Source organism: Balaenoptera musculus, chromosome 10 (genome assembly GCF_009873245.2).
Source record: "Balaenoptera musculus isolate JJ_BM4_2016_0621 chromosome 10, mBalMus1.pri.v3, whole genome shotgun sequence".
Taxonomy (NCBI): domain Eukaryota; kingdom Metazoa; phylum Chordata; class Mammalia; order Artiodactyla; family Balaenopteridae; genus Balaenoptera; species Balaenoptera musculus.
Genome location: NC_045794.1, coordinates 35,450,829 through 35,472,764, shown reverse-complemented (window position 1 = coordinate 35,472,764; position 21,936 = coordinate 35,450,829). Strand labels below are relative to the sequence as shown.

Sequence of the window (21,936 nt, the reverse complement as noted above, 5' to 3'; positions counted from 1 at the left end):
TTAAAACCAGTCTACTTATTATTACAGAGCCAGCAGGTGCTTCACATTCATATTATCTTGAGAGCCTAACCATAATACCATCTAATGTACAAAAAAAGCATGCCAATTTTAAAAGTAGGTACTTGATTACAATGTAATAAATGAATAAACGTTTTAAGTAATTTTCTAGTATTTGCAGGAATAAATCTGGAAGTTTTTGTTCAGCCATGTTTTACTCCAGTGGCCTAGTTTTCAGTGATCAGAGTTTCAGAGTGAGGTCATGTCTCTTTCCTGAATTCACATATTTCTTCACCTGTACTATTCCTACAGGCCTCATATCTACCTTGCATCTGAGGTACTTGTGCTGATGCTGCATTTTTTATTAGACTGTGAACTCTTGAGTATACCACCGTAATGACTAGTGTGTTTTCTATGCGAGACATTTGATATGTACTTGAATGAATGAGTAAAAGTATTCTGCCTCATATCCTACACATTAAGCTAAGCTACCTTGCAAAAAGGATATTGTAATGGCAAAGATTTTTAGGTTTTAAGGAGTTTCCAGAATTCCATTTTATTAAACGCTTTGTTCAACTTGTTGCTCATACATCAGAGGGAGTTTCAACTCTCTGTTAAACCAGAAGTATTTATTCTTAAATTTACAACAAGAGGACATTGGAAAAACTCCTTGGCATTGTTGACAGTCCTTTCTTCTCCCTCGAGGTTCTCTTCTCCCTTGCTTCCTGTGGTTACACTTGTGATCTTTCCACCTTGCTAACAATTCCTCCTACAGTTCCTCTGCCTTTTCTTTCCCTCCATTTTCCCCAAGGACTGTCCTTGGCTCTTTCTCATCTCTTTGTTGTCTCAACTTTAGTAGTTTCATCCCCCTGTTCCAATTTCAGAAGCATCTTGTAGTATCAGTTCTGATTATATTATCCGCATGTTTCTGGTCCTGATATCTTTTTCCAGAGCTTCTGGCTCATCTTTCTTTTCATCTAGATATCACTACTAGCCAATTGCTATCATATTATCCTCAACACTTTAAAAATGAGGCTTCTGAATGTTTTCTAAAAATATTTTTACATATATGAAAGAAATTAGACACGTTTAAAAAATCAAAAACAGAAGAACTTGGAATGAAAAGCAATAGTCCCCTGACTCACTGCCTGCTTACCTTCTATCAGCTTTTCTAAAAGGAGTTCCTCACCTGAACTACAAACCAGAAAATGACCCGAGCAACTAATTTCTCAGATCTCCCAAGGATGGTACATGACTAGTGCCATACCAGATACACAGGAGAGAAGTTCATTCATGATTTACTCAGGATGCCTTAGGGCATTAGAACTTATTTCTCTTGTGAAGGTCCAGTTGAGACAAGGTGCTAGGGGGGACCACTTTCCAGGGGGACCACTTTCCAATTCTTCTAATATGTTTATACCATGCTTTGTTTACTGGTCAATTTTAGACATTACCAGTAGACTTTTTTCTATGATAGATGATGATCTACCTTCCTTATACCACCACCCTTCCATATTCCCTTTTCTAATGTAAGTTACCTTTTTAGCCTTCACCAATATATGTGTTCACCTTCATTTCTTGTTTTATCTACTATACATAGTTTTCCTTGCTTCCCTATTTCCAAATAGAGTTATGTTCTGAGTTCTTAGTGGACATGAAGTTTTTGGGAACAGTATTCAACCCACTACAGGTAGTTTTCAGTGTATTGATGGAGTTTGAGTATTTAAAGCCCTAGTATTAGATGAAATCATTAAGAAGTTAGTAGATGGAAAAGAAAATATCTGAATATAGATCCCTAGGGAACTCAAACTTTTGGAGATTGAGAAGATAAGACCTGAGAAGAAGACCAAGATATAGGGGCAATGAGATAAAAGAACTAAGACAGTGGTATATCCTTGCAACATGGAGAGTTTTAGGAGAGAGTGGTGAACTACTGATAGGTGTTTCGTTACATGGATTTAGTCCTTTATTTTATTGCATTACATCATCAGTAAAGTCTTTTTAAAATAGTAAATGGCACAGAAACTTTCTAAGAAATTATATATCTTAAAATATCTTTATCCAGCTTTTTCAGGTATTTGACAGTTTTGCCAAGTTGTCATTAACTTCCTAATTATAAACTATAAAGTAGTGAAAATAATTTTCACTAAATCTCCAATGTTATCATCCAACTTGTGAAGGGGATTTTAGGATTTTCAAATTTTATTTGCATATATTGTCATTTTACTTTCAAAAAGTTCACATGAGAAAATCAGTCTTTTTATGAAATTTTGGATATTTTATACCCAAGTCTGGAACAGTTGTAAAAAACAATGTAATGCTCAAAAGAGTTTGCTTTCATTGAGCACTCACATCTAAATGTTGAAAGCCCCAGAAGCTCAACAAAAGACAGAGGGAAATGACCTTGTGATTTTAAAAAAAAAATGCTGTGGATAATCTAGAAAGCAAATAATCCACATGTGGGTGATCAAGAGTTGATTAATTGTTTTGAGGGTGTTTAATTGCCTACTGTTTATCAATATAATTTAACTACCAGTGCATAGGATAGTGATATAAATAGTCCAAGTACTATTTTTTTAATGAGAAATTATGTCGGGTTTTTATTAATAATAAACACGTTGAAACACAGTACTCTAATGATTTGACTTTGCCATTAAAAGTACCATGCTCATTTTAAAAAATAATTGTATTTTCTTTTCTTTTGAATAGGGTCGCAGGTTAAACTAATGATTAGGGTCTGTTTTAGGTATCGATGGTTCTAGATATTTACACACTTTTTATTATTCTTAGTTATGTTGTTATGATAGAAATAACTGTTACTATGCATGAGAAAGGGTTTGTTTATCATTCAAGTGTCTCATTTTATAACTACACTTAACTTTACCAAGAAATAATTTGTCATTTTCCAAAGTGACCCATTAAATGCTGATGTCAAAAGCCATTTTTGTTTGGCCTCCTCTGAAGCCAGTGGTCTGTGACATTGTAGGAGGCATGCAGTCTTGTGTCACCACACCTGAGGGAGGCAAAGAAAACAAGACACTGACATCTGTGAGCTTTTTTATAATTCATACATTTTGCTTTCTTGTTTTCTGCTTGTTGGTTTGTTTTCAATGATTACCTCAAAACATATGTACTTTCTAGAAAATCTATCCCCACAGTGCCTTCCACTTCCATTTTCTTTTTTTTTTTTTTTTTTTTTTTTTAATTAATTTATTTTTTTTATTATTTTTGGCTGTGTTGGGTCTTCGTTTCTGTGCGAGGGCTTTCTCCAGTTGCGGCAAGCGGGGGCCACTCTTCATCGTGGTGTGCGGGCCTCTCACTATCGCGGCCTCTCTTGTTGCGGAGCACAGGCTCCAGATGCACAAGCTCAGTAGTTGTGGCTCACGGGCCCAGCTGCTCCGCAGCATGTGGGATCCTCCCAGACCAGGGCTCGAACCCGTGTCCCCTGCATTGGCAGGCAGATTCTCAACCACCGCGCCACCAGGGAAACCCCCTCCACTTCCATTTTCTAAGTTGATTTTGATCTCTGGAGTTTGACTGCTATTCGTGACTGCTGTTGGATGGCTGAATATCTTTTGGATTTTAGATTCTCTGTGCTCTGGGACAGCATCTCAATATCATCACTAGCTGACTGTTCTAAATGTAGCTAGTGAAAAAGTTCTAATTGTCCCTAAGGAACTAGTTCCTTTCTAAGACAGAATATATAATGAAATCACAGTTTTTCATAAAATTTATTTTTAGTTTTTTATATAATGTACCTACAGAGTATAAAATTAAGGTCCTTATAATTAAGACTAAATCATATGAGCTTATACATCCTGTACTAACCTTTTTGAATACTCTTAATTCGGTTTGGAAAGTAATTTGTTCAAACTTGGTAGTTCTTATATGGAATAAAATAACAACATTTTTCCCCCCTAGGTCTGCTGTTCTCTGTGTTTCTAACTCAATTAGATAATATAAAGTTTGCTTTTAACTGACCTAGAGAAAGTACCAAAGAAATAAATCATTTGATTTTTTTTTACTACTTTCTGTTATTATATGATACGTAAAGCACAATATGTGCATATCTGAAATTGCACACAATATGTGTGCATTTATATGTTCTAACTCATAGTAATATCTACATTTGTGTATAGATAAAATATACTTAATTCTTAAATTGTGGATCAGATTTCAATTCTTTACTTATTAATGATGACTGAGTAACTAAAGATATACATACCATCAGATAGCTTACAGATAAGGCTGCTTGTTTCATCTTTCACTTTAATTAGAACATGAGCCAAACAAACATACCTTCTGGTGGAAAGTGCATACTTTGGCAATTCAAGCACACTTTCATTTTCTACCGACTTTCACCAAAGTAGAGAAGTTTTCATAAACAAATCAAAATTAGCAGGAACATGAGAGTGTAAAACAAAGCAATGTATATTATCTGGCTAGTTTTACTTTGCTATCCTAAATGGTAGCAAGTATATAATTTGAGCCATGACATATGTATACTTATACTATATTTTATAAGTTGAGTAATATTTTAAATGAATTAAGACATTTCGCTACCTAATGAACTACTCAGTAAATCCTTCTGAGATATGGATAATTGCTCCATACTGTATCTTAGTGTTTTCAAAACTCCAGTCATTCATATGCCACCTTAATAAGTTTTGTCATATTCATATACTGTTTATACCAATATCTACTTACTGTTGTTTCTGGAATCCCTCTCACTTTTTAAATTTAAATACAATTTCACTACTGTACTATTAGTATCACTTGCTATAAATAGAAATAATTCAGAAATATAAAAATGTAGCCATTAAAATAAAATATTTGCCTGTTATCACCTAAATACCATACCAGTGGCGGCAGATATATAACATGTTGGGAAACACTGTCCTGCATGATTGTAAATTCAGATTTTTATAAATTTAATTTTCTTAAAATAAAACACACTTTAGATAGATAGTAAACCCAGTAAGGGCAGAAATTACTTCTGCTTTATATATCCTTGTTTCCCCAGCACTTAGTATTTGGCATATAACAGGTATTCAGTAAGTATTGAATGATAAATTAGTGAGTGACATATATATTTGCATATCTATCCTCTAAAATACTACTTAGTATTAATAGTCAAATAATGATACTCAGATTGTATAGGACAATACATTATGGCCAGCACATGTTTCAATCCCCAGTCTTCAGGGAATATGCACTAATATACTGTGTAACATTTCTATTAAACTTTAGTGGATATAGATCAAGGAAGGTTGCTGTAATATAAACAAAGAGAAATGGGGATGAAGCAGTATAGGAGTGGGCCTGGTGATTAGAAAGAGTGACAGGAGAAAATGAGTGAGGAGTAAATATTGAAAGATATATCTGTGTCATGTGACCTGAGGTAACCCTTGTGTTGCAGCAAGAAAAAATAACTAAATTAAAGGGTAAATAAGAGATGTGAAGGTTGCTTCAGTGGATAAGGCTCTGTTCTATTAATATTTACTTCCAAATCACCAATGCTAATGACCAAATCATTCTAAAATGAGGTACTCTAAACATCCCCCTCCTGACCTTCCAACAAACTCATTTCTAAAGCTTAAATTCCAACCTGTTTTCTTTTGTCCATGCACTTAAGAAATGACATAACCAATTTCCTGCATCTTTTGGGTTAGAAGAAAAGCCCATATAAAGCTGAAATGAGCATAGCATTTTAGTCCCATTTATAAATCATCAGTTAGGGAGGCCCCTGAAGTACAGATGGGCTGTTTCATAAAACCTATGAGGCCTTAGTAAATGGAAGCAATCCACATCAGCTATGTGTCAGGAAGTCAATGCTTAGCTGATTTGGCCACTAACAATTATTTTGACAATAGGAATTACTAACGGTAAGGAACTGACTCTTCAGAAGAGAAACCACAGAGGCAAATCACTCATAGTTCAGAAATAATGTTAAAATTTTGCAATCATATAAAATATTTATTTTGGCTTACTACCTAATCTAAGAGAATGGTTTGTGCCTTGTTTTACTGAAGGAACTCTGGGCTTATCAAGAAGTATATGAGGGATGACTTTTTTTTCTTTTAAAAATCTTACTTATTCAAAAATTTGTCTCTTTAAAAATTGAACATAGTAAAAGAGGAAATTTTAAAAGAAAATGAAAGAAATATATACTTCCAAGAATTTGAAGTTAGATGAGACTAAGAAGGCAGTAGATACTGCTGAGCTGGAGTGGATTGTCTGGGAGGAAAGGACTCTAAAAAGTATCTGATCTTCCCATCAATAGGAGGGACTTGTCATGCTGGTCACCGCAGCAGGGAATATGATGCAGGTGTGGAAAACATATAAGAAAAGGCTATTCTACCTTGGCGAGTGGAATCTGCAGTCATGGCAAAGGGTTGTCAAGATGGATATTTTTGGCAGCTGTGATGGTACGGTGCCGTCAGATCATTTAGCAAGGTCTGAGGCAACCCCAAAGCACCCAGAAACCCAGAAGGTATTAAGAAGAAGGGGACACTCTGTAAGGCAACTCTAGGAATTACTTTTTCCTCTATGACTGATTAAAGAGACTTGGATGGATGTCAGATGTTCCCATTAATCAACAGACTAAGAAGAATAAAAGGCTCACAACATTTGGGAATAGTAATAAGCCACTGGAGGAAATATATGAAACTAAGATACATGCTCTGTTTAGACAATTTTGCCAATTTCAGCCTGTGTCTACTTGTATGAAGGAGCACACACCAGAAAGTCAGGCAAACATGAACTCTTAGGTGACCTTGGTTAAATCCCATAATTTCCTTTTGCCTCATTTTTTTTCATATGTTCAATATGCTGTCTAAATGGCAAGTTTTTTTTTTTGAGGGTTGAATGAAGTAATGATATATGTGAAACACATTAAAAGGTGACATAGATGGGATATATTCTCAAAAATCTGAAGCATGTTGATGCATGAATGCTATTGCCATATACTGGAGATTATGTTGATAGTAATAAGAGACCCTAAAATTTCAGTGGCTTAAAGCAAAAAAGTACGTTTCTTGCTCATACTCTACGTCCACCCCAACTAGAGGAGGAATGTGCCCCATGTCGTCTTCACTCAGGACTCAGGCTGATCTTCAGAGCTTCTGGAAATCGCTGGTCATTGTGACGGGGGAAGGGTATGTGTGAATCACACACTGCATCTTTAAGGCTCTCTCTGGAAGTGACACATGTCATTCCCTAATTGACTTCAGGAAGTCACACGGCAATCCTAGCTTGTGTCCAGAAGAAGAGCTGGAAATATTTGGTGAGCAGCACTAATGACTATCACAGATGGTTTCTTTCCAGTTTCTACAGTTGAATGACTTTTGCAACAGAGAAGCTGTCTAGGTGTTTCTCCTATTGCTAATACCACTACATTCTTTCTGTATAGCTTTCAACAACCAAGTAGACTTTCTTGATTTTATGTTTTCTCAGTTTTAAGGATTTGCTGGCACTAAATATTTTAGTAGCCATCTAACAGAATATTTTAGTTTCTTTGAGAGAAAGGCAGCAATTGTATAACATCCCGTTCCTGTTTTCTTTCCCAAATAGACATTGATGAGTGCTCTGATGGCTTTGTTCAGTGTGACAGCCGTGCTAACTGCATCAACCTGCCTGGATGGTACCACTGTGAGTGCAGAGATGGCTACCATGACAATGGGATGTTTTCACCAAGTGGAGAATCGTGTGAAGGTCAGTACAAGGAGAAGACCTAAAGTTTAAAGTCTTAAAATTGAGGAAAATGCAGTAAGATGTAAATAGTAGACATTGATCTAATATTTAAGGTATTGGTGATTTTTGCTGTGTGTTTATACAACAGTGATTAGAAACATGTTAAAATCTAACTTTCTCTTGCTAATTATGATAACTGATTTTTAGATAATTAAAACTTGCAATAGTAAACCAATTTTCTGTGGATACTTTTAACTGTTGAAGGGTGTTTTAGAATGAATAAACCCATAATGTCAGATAAATTTTTTAAATGGCAGCATGTAAAAATCTGACCCAAAAAAGAGCTAGAAAAAAATAGATGAGGAAAGCAGGATAGAGGGAAAATGAGGCTAGAGGAAATACAATGATGATATGGCCAAGGGAAACATAATGCATGCTACTCTGGGCTATTCCTAATGTATCACTTACCTGGCAAAGTCAGAGATATTTAGTGAATGTTGGATACAGAAGATATGGTCCCTGCTTCACAGAAGATGTCAATCTAATAAGAGTGGAAATTTGAAAAGATTATATTCAGTTATTTACCATGAATTTTGACTTATTTTCAGTGAATTGACAACTCTGCTCCCTTATATCCTCTATTAAGGGGCACGATAGTTAGGAGGCAGGCAGAGTAAGCAAAGCACAGTGAATAATTGTCAGGGAAACCACCCATACTAAAAGGCTTTGGCATAGGATTGGAAAACAAAACAAACCTCAAGAAGTCATTATTTTCTCCATTGGTGTTTACACCTTCATAGAGTAACAGCCTAAGAGAATGATGTGGCTAAAATGACACAGTCGATGAAAGCCTTGGAGAATCTGACTTAGCAGTGCTTGACGCTTAAATGATGAGATGTCTTTTATCCTTGGGCCTCAAGAGGTTTTCACACAGAGAAAAGTGAAACAGACTTGGATGATAGATGCCAAGGCTCCCAGCGTGCTTTGCCAGCAGCTGCAGAGCTCTGGACCTTGAGCGGAACGTTCATCTGGATTGTTACACGGAATGGGAACGGTACTGCCTTACCAGGGGCTAAAACCTGGCATTTGCAAATAACCACTTAGCTGTGTCTGAAGGCTCTACCTGGCACTTGTGAATGTTCCAGAATGCGTACTTCCAGCCCTGTAGAGAATGCCATTCAAGAAGCCGATCAAACCGTGTGATTTTGCCCTTCCCTGATAAAATATTTTGCCTGTTTTCTATAGTATGTTATGAGGAAGAAGTCTTCAATGCTACCTTTTTAAGATTGTCTTTTATTTTATTTTAAGTTACATACATAAAGAATGAATACAAGCTGATTATAAATAATTCAAATCATACAGAAATATATAGAGCAAAGCTGAAAATGTATCTTTATTTCATCTCCCCCTTTTTCCCATCCCTTCCTCTTCTGCTCTAGGGGTAACCTGTGTTTAATTTTGCTTGGTATCCTTTTCTGTGCATCAGAATGTAACTAGAAAAAATACATACCTCTGCTGACTATCTTACTTTATATTTGCAACTGCTTTCACTATCTTTTAAATTTATGACCACGTCTCAAGAGGGCTGCATTAGTTATCTATTGATGCGTTAAAAGTTACCCCCAAAACTTAGAAACTGAAAACAACAAAAGTTATCTCACAACTTCTGTGGGTAAGGAATCTATGCACAGCTTAACTGAATGCCTCTGGTTCAAGGTTTCTAATGAGGTTACTACCATCAAGTTGTTGCCCAGGAATGTGGTCTCATCTTGAAGACTTGTCTGGGATAGGAGTGGAGAGAATGAAGGTCACTCATGTGGCTATTGGCAGGCCTTGTTTCCTTAACACATAAGCTACTCCACAGGGCTGGGGGCTGGCTTCCCCTAGAATAAGGAGGTGCCCAAAATGGCAGCCACAGTCTTTCCATAACTGAATCTCAGATGTGACATTTCATCACTTCTCCCATAGTCTATTTGTTAGAAGCCAGTCAGTAAGTCCAAGGGGAGAGGATTACACAAGCGTGTGAATATTAAATGGTGAGGATCGTTGGAGGCCATCTTGTAAACTACCTGCTCTGAGGACCATCGATATCACGCAGTATTCCTACTTTATTTCTTTAGTTACTTTCCCCTGCAACACTTAGTTACTTTCCCCTGCATACCGTCTTCCGTCTCCTCAAATCTTAGATACCACTTTCTTTCTCTTCTTTCTCTGTCGATAACTCTGCTTATTTAACTGAGAAAAAAGAAGTACTTCACTTTTCCACTAGACATATGGTATGATATACAGTAAAGATGTAACGGTCAGGACAAAATGACAAAACATAATTAGTGCATTCATTAGTGTCCAAAAGTAACAACACATGATAAAGATGAATATAGGGAAGTAAAGGATTCTATGAAATGCCTACACAGAAAAGGCTTTTTGAGGAAATTCCGTAAATACAGAAAGAATGGGAAATCTTATTTTTTAAAAAAGAACCACAATTCTAGAAAGATGATTCTATTATTATCTTCCAGTATAATTTATAATGATTATCATAAAAATCTACTACTCTTTCAGAAGACAGTGTGCTCTGAAGAATACTTTTAAAAGAACCCACCTATGTTGTATAAAACAAGAGAGAACTAAAGTGCTTCTTTTTAACAACTATCTATTTACTGCAATTTCAGTGATTTGTAGAATTGTAATATTAGTATTTAGAAGGATGCAATTTTAAGAGTGTTATTATATCTGAGCAGGTTCCATTTTTCTGTGCTGGGGGCAAAGAAAAGAAGCATTTCAATGTGGACAAAGCCACAGCAGTGGGTTTACAATTATGCTGAAGTATAATATTCATATTTGAAAATGTGAATAAATAACTTTGCACTGTTTCACTACTTTTTAGGCTGTGTAATCTACAAATACATGTTTATAAACTGCATTCATACAAAGTGTAAACTGTTTTGCTCATCCATTTACCTCAGAGGTGTAGACATTTAATTGCCAGGTAATGTACAAGGGTACCATTTTCCTTGTCCATATCATCATTCCTAATGTGCCTGAAAATTTGTCTCTCTCTGAGGATAAAGCCCAGTATTTTTTTTTTCCAGGTAAGAATATTGTATTTTCATGCCCACATTTCCCTTTATTTAAAGCTTTTATTTCTGGATTATCTTTATGCTTGGTGAGGATTTTTTGAACTTGTATGACCCCAAAAAAATGTTTATAGGGTAACATCTTTTGAGTATTATGTTCAAGCCAAATACTATAAATTCTAAACTTAAATCAGGGAAAAGTATGAAAATGAAATGAATCTATTTCAACTCAAGAAGTGGTTACTGAATCTATGCACAGGTACCTTGAGGTACTTTACCAGGCACCTGCTGTGAAGAAATATAAAGGAGGTATGATCACTGCTCTCAGCTTGCAGTCGAGATAAAATATGTACAGTAACAACTGTCATACAAGATAGAATGTAGTAAGTTTTTCAATAGAGGAGAAAGCTGCAAAGTTGAAAATGATGAATACATAAGAAAAGTATGAATTCAGAGCCATAATGAAACAAAGAGAGAAATTATTTCCTGTTGGGATCAAGAAAGGATTGAATATCTAGCATTGTTTCAGGACTTAAGTATGATGTGATTATTGGCTCATTGAGATAGGGAAAGAGAGTGCCAGCAAAGGAAGTGGCTTTAAATGCCTTTCTCATAAGTTTGAACTTGAGTCTGAAAGTCTATTTTTGAGAAAGAGAATGATGAAAGTGTATCTCCACCAAATCTATATTTTGGCCCAGTCCTATTTTCTGAATTCCAGACCCACATATCCAGCTGGATAGCTCTACCTGGAAGCCCAGAGGAAAGTGTATTTCAACATGTCAAACTAACTCATGTCTTTGCTCATCCCTGCCACCTACTTCCACTCTCCAGCAAAATCTTGCTCTTCTTTGTATAAATAGCATCAACCAAATTTTCCAAGCGGGAAATCTAATCATTCATGACCCTTCTCTCACCCTAGTCTTTGAAGCCAACAAATCACTAAGAAGTTGCTGTATCTTTGTTGTTTCTATCTTGGAAGATTCTAGTTTTGTTGTTTCTTTCTATGCATCCCCACTGCTACTATTCAATACAGCATTATGCCTACGAGCACAGACTTGGAGCCTGACAGCTTGGGTTCCCATCTGGGCTGTATACCTTACTAGCTGTGTGACCCTGAGAAAGTTATTCAACATGTCTAGACCTCAATTTCCTGATCTATACAATGGAGATAATGATGGTACCTTTCACGGTTGCTGTGAGTCATTATATGAAATGAGTCATTATATGAAAGTACTTAGAATTTGATACATACCAACCACTATATAAGTGTTTCCTTTTATTATATGACCATCTCTTTCCTGGAATACTGAACAGTCTATTAATCGGTCTCCTAGCTTCAATTTCTAATCCATTTAAATCCCTTTTCCACAGTGAAGCCAAAGGACCCTTTCAAAAATGGATATCTGATTATGATTTTTTTTTTTTTGCAATTCCCAAAAATGACATTTTATTGTCTTTAAGATAAGGTTCAAATTTCTTACAACATGACTTTTAACTGATCCCTAAGAACCTCTTCAGCTGCATGTCTACCCACTCTGCTCTCCCTAGACATTCAAGTCATACCAATACTTCTGATCCTCTAACACATCTTGATGGCTCTGAACATTGGGACTCAAACACACCCTTACCTCTGACTAGACCAGTCTTTACCTCCTCTTTGCTTGGCTAAATCTTATTCATACTGTAACTGCCACACCTGGAGAATGTGTATGTGGGCAGAAGACACATCCAAAAAGAGCTACCAGTGTGATAGGAAGCAAGTCAAGGAAATTTATCAGGGAGAGGGAAGGACCTGTGTCAAAAGCTGCTGCTAGCTCAAGTTCGACGGGAAGTGAGACTTGACCACTGGCTTCAGCAACATTATTTCTCCAATCACTCACTAAAGCATGTACCAGTATTTGTTTTTTGAATTTTATTTTACTTATTTTTTTATACAGCAGGTTATTAGTTCTCCATTTTATACATATTAGTGTATATATATCAATCCCAATCTCCCACTTCATCCCACCACCCCCCACCCGCCACTTTCCCCCCTTGGTATCCATACATTTGTTCTCTATATCTGTGTCTGCCTTGCACACTGGTTCATCTGTACCATTTTTCTAGCTTCCACATATATGTGTTAATATACGATATTTGTTTTTTTCTTTCTGACTTACTTCACTCTGTATGACAGTCTCTAGATCCATCTACGTCTCTACAAATGACCCAGTTTTGTTCCTTTTTATGGCTGTGTAATCTTCCATTGTATATATGTACCACAACTTCTTTATCCATTTATCTGTCAATGGGCATTTAGGTTGCTTCCAAGACCTGGTGATTGTAAATAGAGCTGCAATGAACATTGGGGGGTGCATGTGTCTTTTTGAATTATGGTTTTCTCTGTGTATATGCCCAATAGTGGGATGCTGGGTCATATGGTAATTCTATTTTTAGTTTTTAAGGAACCTCCATACTGTTCCCAATAGTGGCTGTATCAATTTACATTCCCACCAACAGTGGAAGAGGGTCCCCTTTTCTCCACACCCTCTCCAGCATTTGTTGTTTGTAGATTTTCTGATGAAGCCCATTCTAACTGGTGTGAGGTGATACCTCATTGCAGTTTTGATTTGCATTTCTCTAATAATTAGTGATGTTGAGCAGCTTTTCATGTGCTTCTTGGCCATCTGTATGTCTTCTTTGGAGAAATGTCTATTTAGGTCTTCTACCCATTTTTGGATTGGGTTTTTTGTTTTTTTAATATTGAGCTGCATGAGCTGTATATATATTTTGGAGATTAATCCTTTATCCGTTGATTCATTTGCAAATATGTTCTCCCATTCTGAGGGTTGACTTTTGGTCTTCTTTGTAGTTTCCTTTGCTTTGCAAAAGCTTTTAAGTTTCATTAGGTCCCATTTGTTTATTTTTGTTTTTATTTCCATTACTCTAGGAGGTGGGTCAAAAAAGGTCTTGCTGTGATTTATGTCAAAGAGTGTTCTTCTATGTTTTCCTCTAAGAGTTTTATACTGTCCGGTCTTACATTTAGTTCTCTAATCCATTTTGAGTTTACTTTTGCGTATGGTGTTAGGGAGTGTTCTAATTTCATTCTTTTACATGTGACTGTCCAGTTTTCCCAGCACCACTTATTGAAGAGACTGCCTTTTCTCCATTGTATATTCTTGCCTCCTTTATCAAAAATAAGGTGACCATATGTGCGTGGGTTTATCTCTGGGCTTTCTATCCTGTTCCATTGATCTATATTTCTGTCTTTGTGCCAGTAGCATATTGTCTTGATTACTGTAGCTTTGTAGTATAGTCTGAAGTCAGGGAGTCTGATTCCTCCAGCTCCGGTTTTTTCCTTCAAGACTGCTTTGGCTATTCAGGGTCTTTTGTGTCTCCATAGAGATTTTAACATTTTTTGTTCTAGTTGTGTAAAAAATGCCATTGGTAATTTGATAGGGATTGCATTGAATCTGTAGATTGCTTTCAGTAGTATGGTCATTTTCACAATATTGATTCTTCCAATCCAAGAACATGGTATATCTCTCCATCTGTTTATATCATCTTTAATTTCTTTCATCAGTGTCTTATAGTTTTCTGCATACAGGTCTTTTTTCTCCCTAGGTAGGTTTATTCCTAGGTATTTGATTCTTTTTGTTGCAATGGTAAATGGAGGGTTTCCTTAATTTCTCTTTCAGATATTTCATCATTAGTGTATAGGAATGCAAGAGATTTCTGTGCATTAATTTTGTATCCTCCAACTTTACCAAATTCATTGATTAGCTCTAGTAGGTTTCTGGCGGCATCTTTAAGATTCTCTATGTATAGTATCATCTCATCTGCAAACAGTGACAGTTTTACTTCTTCTTTTCCAATTTGTATTCCTTTTATTTCTTTTTCTTCTGTGATTGCTTTGGCTAGGATTTCCAAAACTGTGTCGAATAATAGTGGTGTGAGTGGACATCCTTATCTTGTTCCTCCTCCTAGAGGTAATGCTTTCAGTTTTTCACCATTGAGAATAATGTTTGCTGTGGCGTTGTCATATATGGCCTCTATTATGTTGAAGTAGCTTCCCTCTATGCCCACCTTCTGGAGAGTTTTTATCATAAATCGGTGTTGAATTTTGTCAAAAGCTTTTTCTGCATCTATTGAAATGATCATATGGTTTTTATTCTTCAATTTGTTAATATGGTGTATCACATTGATTGATTTGCATATATTGAAGGATCCTTGCATCCTTGGGATAAATCCCACTTGATCATGGTGTATGATCCTTTTAATGTGCTGTTGGATTCTGTTTGCTAGTATTTTGTTGAGGATTTTTGCATCTATATTCATCAGTGATATTGGTCTGTAATTTTCTTTTCTTGTAGTAACTTTGTCTGGTTTTGGTATCAGGGTGATGGTGGCCTCATAGAATGAGTTTAGGAGTGTTCCTTCCTCTGCAATTTTTTGGAAGAGTTTGACAAGGATGGGTGTTAGCTGTTCTCCAAATGTTTGAAGAATTCACCTGTGAAGCCATCTGGTCCTGGACTTTTGTTTGTGGGAAGATTTTTAATCACATTTTCAATTTCATTATTTTGATTGGTCTGTTCATATTTTCTATTTCTTCCTGGTTCAGCCTTGGAAGATTATACCTTTCTAAGAATTTGTCCATTTCTTCTAGGTTTTCCATTTTATTGGCATAGAGTTGCTTGTAGTAGTCTCTTAGGATGCTTTGTATTTCTGCGGTGTCTGTTGCAACTTCTCCTTTTTCATTTCAAATTTTATTGATTTGAGTCCTCTCCCTCATTTTCTTGATGAGTCTGGCTAATGGTTTATCAATTTTGTTTATCTTCTCAAAGAAACAGCTTTTAGTTTTATTGATCTTTGCGATTGTTTTCTTTGTTTCTATTTCATTTATTTCTGCTCTGATCTTCATGATTTCTTTCCTTCTACTAAGTTTGTGTTTTGTTTGTTCTTCGTTCTCTAGTTCCTTTAGGTGTAAGTTTAGATTGTTTATTTGAGATGTTTGTTGTTTCTTCAGGTTGGATTGTATTGCTATAAACTTCCCTCTTAGAACTGCTTTTGCGGCATCCCAAAGGTTTTGGATCATTGTGTTTTCATTGTCCTTTGTCTCTCAGTACTTTTGCTTTCCTCTTTTTTTTTTTTAATTAATTTTTTTTATATAGCACGTTCTTATTAGTCATCCATTTTATACACAACAGTGTATACATGTCAATCCCAATCTCCCAATTCATCACACCACCACTCTCCCCACACCGCTGCTTTCCCCCCTTGGTGTCCATACGTTTTTTCTCTACTTCTGTGTCTCAATTTCTGCCCTGCAAACAGGTTCATCTGTACCATTTTCTAGGTTCCAAACATATGCGTTAATATGTGATATCTGTTTTTCTCTTTCTGACTTACTTCACTCTGTATGACAGTCTCTAGATGCATCCATGTCTCTACAAGTGACCCAATTTCGTTCCTTTTTTTTTTTCTTTTTAACATCTTTATTGGATATAATTGCTTTACAATGGTATGTCAGTTTCTGCTTTATAACAAAGTGAATCAGTTATACATATACATATGTACCCATATCTCTTCCCTCTTGCATCTCCCTCCCTCACACCCTCCTTATCCGACCCCTCTAGGTGGTCGCAAGGACCGAGCTGATCTCCCTGTGTTATGCAATTGCTTCCCACTAGCTATCTATTTTACGTTTGGTAGTGTATATATGTCCATGTCACTCTCTCGCTTTGTCCCAGCTTACCCTTCCCCCTCCCCGTATCCTCAAGTCCATTCTCTAGTAGGTCTGTGTCTTTATTCCCATCTTTTCCCTAGGTTCTTCATGACCATTTTTTCTTTTTTAAATTCCATATGTATGTGCTAGCATACGGTATTTGTTTTTCTCTTTCTGACTTACTTCACTCTGTATGACAGACTCTAGGTCCATCCACCTCACTACAAATAACTCAATTTCGTTTCTTTTTATGGCTGAGTAATATTCCATTGTATATATGTGCCAATCTTCTTTATCCATTCATCTGTTGATGGACACTTAGGTTGCTTCCATGTCCTGGCTATTGTAAATAGAGCTGCAATGAACATTTTGGTACATGACTCTTTTTGAATTATCGTTTTCTCAGGGTATACGCCCAATAGTGAGATTGCTGGGTGGTATGGTAGTTCTATTCTTATATTTCTAAGGAACCTCCATACTGTTCTCCATAGTGGCTGTATCAATTTACATTCCCACCAACAGTGGAAGGGGTTCCCTTTTCTCCACACCCTCTCCAGCATTTATTGTTTGTAGATTTTTTGATGATGGCCATTCTGACCAGTGTGAGATGATATCTCATTGTAGTTTTCATTTGCATTTCTCTAATGATTAATGATGTTGAGCATTCTTTCATGTCCCTGTTGGCAATCTGTATATCTCTTTGGAGAAATATCTATTTAGGTCTTCTCCTCATTTTTGGGTTGGGTTGTTTGTCTTTTTGATATTGAGCTGCTTGTAAATTTTGGAGATTAATGCTTTGTCATTTGCTTCATTTGCAAATATTTTCTCCCATTCTGAGGGTTGTCTTTTGGTCTTCTTTGTGGTTTCCTTTGCTGTGCAAAAGCTTTTAAGTTTCATTAGGTCCCATGTGTTTATTTTTGGTTTTATTTCCATTACTCTAGGAGGTTGGTCAAAAAGGATCTTGCTGTGATTTATGTCAAAGAGTGTTCTGCCTATGTTTTCCTCTAAGAGTTTGATAGTGTATGGCCTTACATTTAGGTCTTTAATCCATTTTGAGTTTATTTTGCGTATGGTGTTAGAGAGTGTTCTAATTTCATTCTTTTACATGTAGCTATCCAGTTTTCCCAGCACCAGCTATTGAAGAGGCTGTCTTTTCTCCACTGTAAATTCTTGTCTCCTTTATCAAAGATAAGGTGACCATATGTGCATGGGTTTATCTCTGGGCTTTCTATCCTGTTCCATTGATCTATATTTCTGGTTTTGTGCCAGTAGCATATTGTCTTGATTGCTGTAGCTTTGTAGTATAGTCTGAAGTCAAGGAGCCTGATTCCTCCAGCTCCGTTTTTCTTTCTCAAGATTGCTTTGGCTATTCGGGATCTCTTGCGTTTCCATACAAATTGTGAAATTTTTTGTTCTAGTTCTGTGAAAAATGCCAGTGGTAGTTTGATAGGGATTGCATTGAATCTGTAGATTGCTTTGGGTAGTAGAGTCATTTTCACAATGTTGATTCTTCCAATCCAAGAACATGGTATATCTCTCCATCTATTTGTATCACCTTTAATTTCTTTCATCAGTGTCTTATAATTTTCTGCCTACAGGTCTTTTGTCTCCGTAGGTAGGTTTATTCCTAGATATTTTATTCTTTTTGTTGCAGTGGTAAATGGGAGTGTTTTCTTAATTTCACTTTCAGATTTTTCATCATTAGTGTATAGGAATGAAAGAGATTTCTGTGCATTAATTTTGTATCCTGCTACGTTACCAAATTCATTGATTAGCTCTAGTAGTTTTCTGATAGCTTCTTTAGGATTCTCTATGTATAGTATCATGTCATCTGCAAACAGTGACAGCTTTACTTCTTCTATTCTGATTTGGATTCCTTTTATTTCTTTTTCTTCTCTGATTGCTGTGGCTGAAACTTCCAAAACTATGTTGAATATAGTAGTGAGAGTGGGCAACCTTGTCTTGTTCCTGATCTTAGTGGAAATGGTTTCAGTTTTTCACCATTGAGGACGATGTTGGCTGTGGGTTTGTCATATATGGCCTTTATTATGTTGAGGAAAGTTCCCTCTATGCCTACTTTCTGCAGGGTTTTTATCATAAATGGGTGTTGAATTTTGTCGAAAGCTTTCTCTGCATCTGTTGAGATGATCATATTGTTTTCCCCTTAAATTTGTTAATATGGTGTATCATATTGATGGATTTGCCTATATTGAAGAATCCTTGCATTTCTGGGATGAACCGCACTTGATCATGGTGTATGATCCTTTTAATGTGCTGTTGGATTCTGTTTGCTTGTATTTTGTTGAGGATTTTTCCATCTATCTTCATCAGTGATATTGACCTGTAGTTTTCTTTCTTTGTGACATTTTTGTCTGGTTTTGGTATCAGAGTGATGGTGGTCTCGTAGAATGAGTTTGGGAGGGTTCCTCCCTCTCCTATATTTTGGAAGAGTTTGAGAAGGATAGATGTTATCTCTTCTCTAAATATTTGATAGAATTTGACTGTGAAGCCATCTGGTCCTGGGCTTTTGTTTGTTGGAAGATTTTTAATCACAGTTTCAATTTCAGTGCTTGTGATTGACCTGTTCATATTTTCTATTTCTTCCTGGTTCAGTCTCGGAAAGTTGTGCATTTCTAAGAATTTGTCCATTTCTTCCAGGTTGTCCATTTTATTGGCATATAGTTACTTGTAGTAATCTCTCATGATCCTTTGTATTTCTGCAGTGTCAGTTGTTACTTCTCCTTTTTCATTTCTAATTCTATTGATTTGAGTCTTCTCCCTTTTTTTCTTGATGAGTCTTGCTAATGGTTTATCAATTTTGTTTATCTTCTCAAAGAACCAGATTTTAGTTTTTATTGATCTTTGCTATCGTTTCCTTCATTTCTTTTTCATTTATTTCTGCTCAGATTTTTATGATTTCTTTCCTTCTGCTAACTTTGGGGTTTTTTTGTGCTTATTTCTCTAATTGCTTTAGGTGTAAGGTTAAGTTGTTTATCTGACATGTTTCTTGTTTCTTAAGGTAGGATTGTATTGCTATAAACTTCCCTCTTAGAACTTCTTGGGCTGCATTCCATAGGTTTTGGGTCATCATGTTTTCATTGTCATTTGTTTCTAGGTATTTTCTGATTTCCTCTTTGATTTCTTCAGTGATCTCTTGGGTATTAAGTAGTATAATGTTTAGCCTCCATGTGTTTGTATTTTCTATAGATTTTTTCCTGTAAGTGATATCAAGTCTCATAGTGTTGTGGTTGGAAAAGATACTTGATATGATTTCAGTTTTCTTAAATTTACCAAGGCTTGATTTGTGACCCAAGATATGATCTCTCCTGAAGAATGTTCCATGAGCACTTGAGAAGAATGTGTATTCTGTTGTTTTTGGATGGAATGTCCAATAAATATCAATTAAGTCCATCTTGTTTATTGAATCATTTAAAGCTTGTGTTTCCTTATTTACTTGCATTTTGGATGATCTGTCCATTGGTGAAAGTGGGGTGTTAAATAAAGTCCCCTACTATGATTGTGTTGCTGTCGATTTCCCCTTTTATGGCTGTTAGTATTTGCCTTATGTATTGAGGTGCTCCAATGTTGGGTGCAAAAACATTTACAATTGTGATATCTTCTTCTTGGATTGATCCCTTGATCATTATGTAGTGTCCTTCTTTGTATGTTGTAATAGCCTTGATTTAAAGTCTATTTTGTCTGATATGAGAATTGCTACTCCAGCTTTCTTTTGATTTCCATTTGCATGGAATATCTTTTTCCATCCCCTCACTTTCAGTCTGTATGTGTCCCTAGGTCTGAAGTGGGTCTCTTATAGACAGCTTACGTACAGGTCTTGTTTTTGTATCCATTCAGCCAGTCTATGTCTTTTGGTTGGAGCATTTAATCCTTTCACATTTAAGGTAATTATTGATATGTACGTTCCTATTACCATTTTCTTAATTGTTTTGGGGTTGTTATTGTAGGTCTTTTCCTTCTCTTGTGTTTCCTGCCTAGAGAAATTCCTTTAGCATTTGTTGTAAAGCTGGTTTGGTTGTGCTGAATTCTCTTAGCTTTTTCTTGTATGTTAAGGTTTTAATTTCTCCGTCAAATATGAATGAGATCCTTACTGGGTAGAGTAATCTTGGTTGTAGGTTTTTCCCTTTCATCACTTTAAACATGTCCTGCCACTCCCTTCTGGCTTGCAGAGTTTCTGCTGAAAGATCTGCTGTTTACCTTATGGGGATTCCCTTGTGTGTTATTTGTTGTTTTTTCCTTGCTGCATTTAATATTTTTTCTTTGTATTTAATTTTTGATAGTTTGATTAATTTGTGTCTTGGCGTGTTTCTCCTTGGATTTATTCTGTATGGGACTCTCTGTGCTTCCTGGACTTGATTAACTATTTCGTTTCCCGTATTAGGGAAGTTTTCAACTATAATCTCTTCATATATTTTCTCAGACCATTTCTTTTTCTCTTCTTCTTCTGGGGCCCCTATGGTTCGAATGTTGGTGCGTTTCATATTGTCGGAGAGGTCTCTGAGACTGTCCTCAATTCTTTTTATTCTTTTTTCTTTATTCTGCTCTGCTGTAGTTATTTCCACTATTTTATCTTCCAGGTCACTTATCCGTTCTTCTGCCTCAATTATTCTGCTATTGATCCCTTCTAGAGAATTTTTAATTTCACTTATTGTGTTGTTCATCACTGTTTGTTTGTTCTTTAGTTCTTCTAGGTCCTTGTTAAACATTTCTTGTATTTTCTCCATTCTATTTCCAACATAAATCATCTTGGATCATTTTGGATCATCTTTACTATCATTATTCTGAATTATTTTTCAGGTAGACTGCCTATTTCCTCTTCATTTGTTAGGTCTGGTGGGTTTTTGCCTTGCTCCTTCATCTATTGTGTGTTTCTCTGTCTTCTCATTTTGCTTAAGTTACTGTGTTTGGGGTCTCCTTTTCACATGCTCCAGGTTCGTAGTTCCCCTTGGTGGTGGTGTCTGTCCCCAGTGGCTAAGGTTGGTTCAGTGGGTTGTGTTGGCTTCCTCGTGGAGGCGACTATTGACTGTGTTCCGGTTGATGAGGCTGGATCTTGACTTTCTGGTGGGCAGGTCCACGTCTGGTGGTGTGTTTTAGGGTGTCTTTGACCTTATTATGATTTTAGGCAGCCTCTCTGCTAATGGGTGGGGTTGTGTTCCTGTCTTGCTAGTTGTTTGTCATAGGGTGTCCAGCACTATAGCTTGCTGGTCGTTGGGTGGAGCTGGGTCTTGGCATTGAGATGGAGATCTCTGGGAGATTTTCGCTGTTTGATATTACATGGAGCTGGATGGTCTCTTGTGGACCAGTCCTGAACTTGGCTCTCCCACCTCAGAGGCACAGCCCTGATGCCTGGCTGGAGCACCAAGAGCCTGTCATCCACATGGCATTCCAGAACTTGCCAGCTTGTTATATTCTTCTATTCATCCTCCCTCTCTTCTCCTGCTAGTATTG

The 21,936-nt window shown here is 36.4% G+C and overlaps 1 protein-coding gene across 3 annotated transcripts in view; it reads left to right on the top strand.

Moving 5' to 3' along the window:
• Positions 1-21,936, top strand: part of NELL2 (neural EGFL like 2) — a 357,101-nt gene that overhangs the window by 316,438 nt on the left and 18,727 nt on the right. For all 3 annotated transcript variants that reach the window (XM_036866748.1, XM_036866747.1, XM_036866749.1), the window contains one exon: positions 7,570-7,710. In XM_036866748.1, the coding sequence (XP_036722643.1) occupies positions 7,570-7,710 (141 nt within the window). The remainder of the gene's footprint in view (positions 1-7,569; positions 7,711-21,936) is intronic.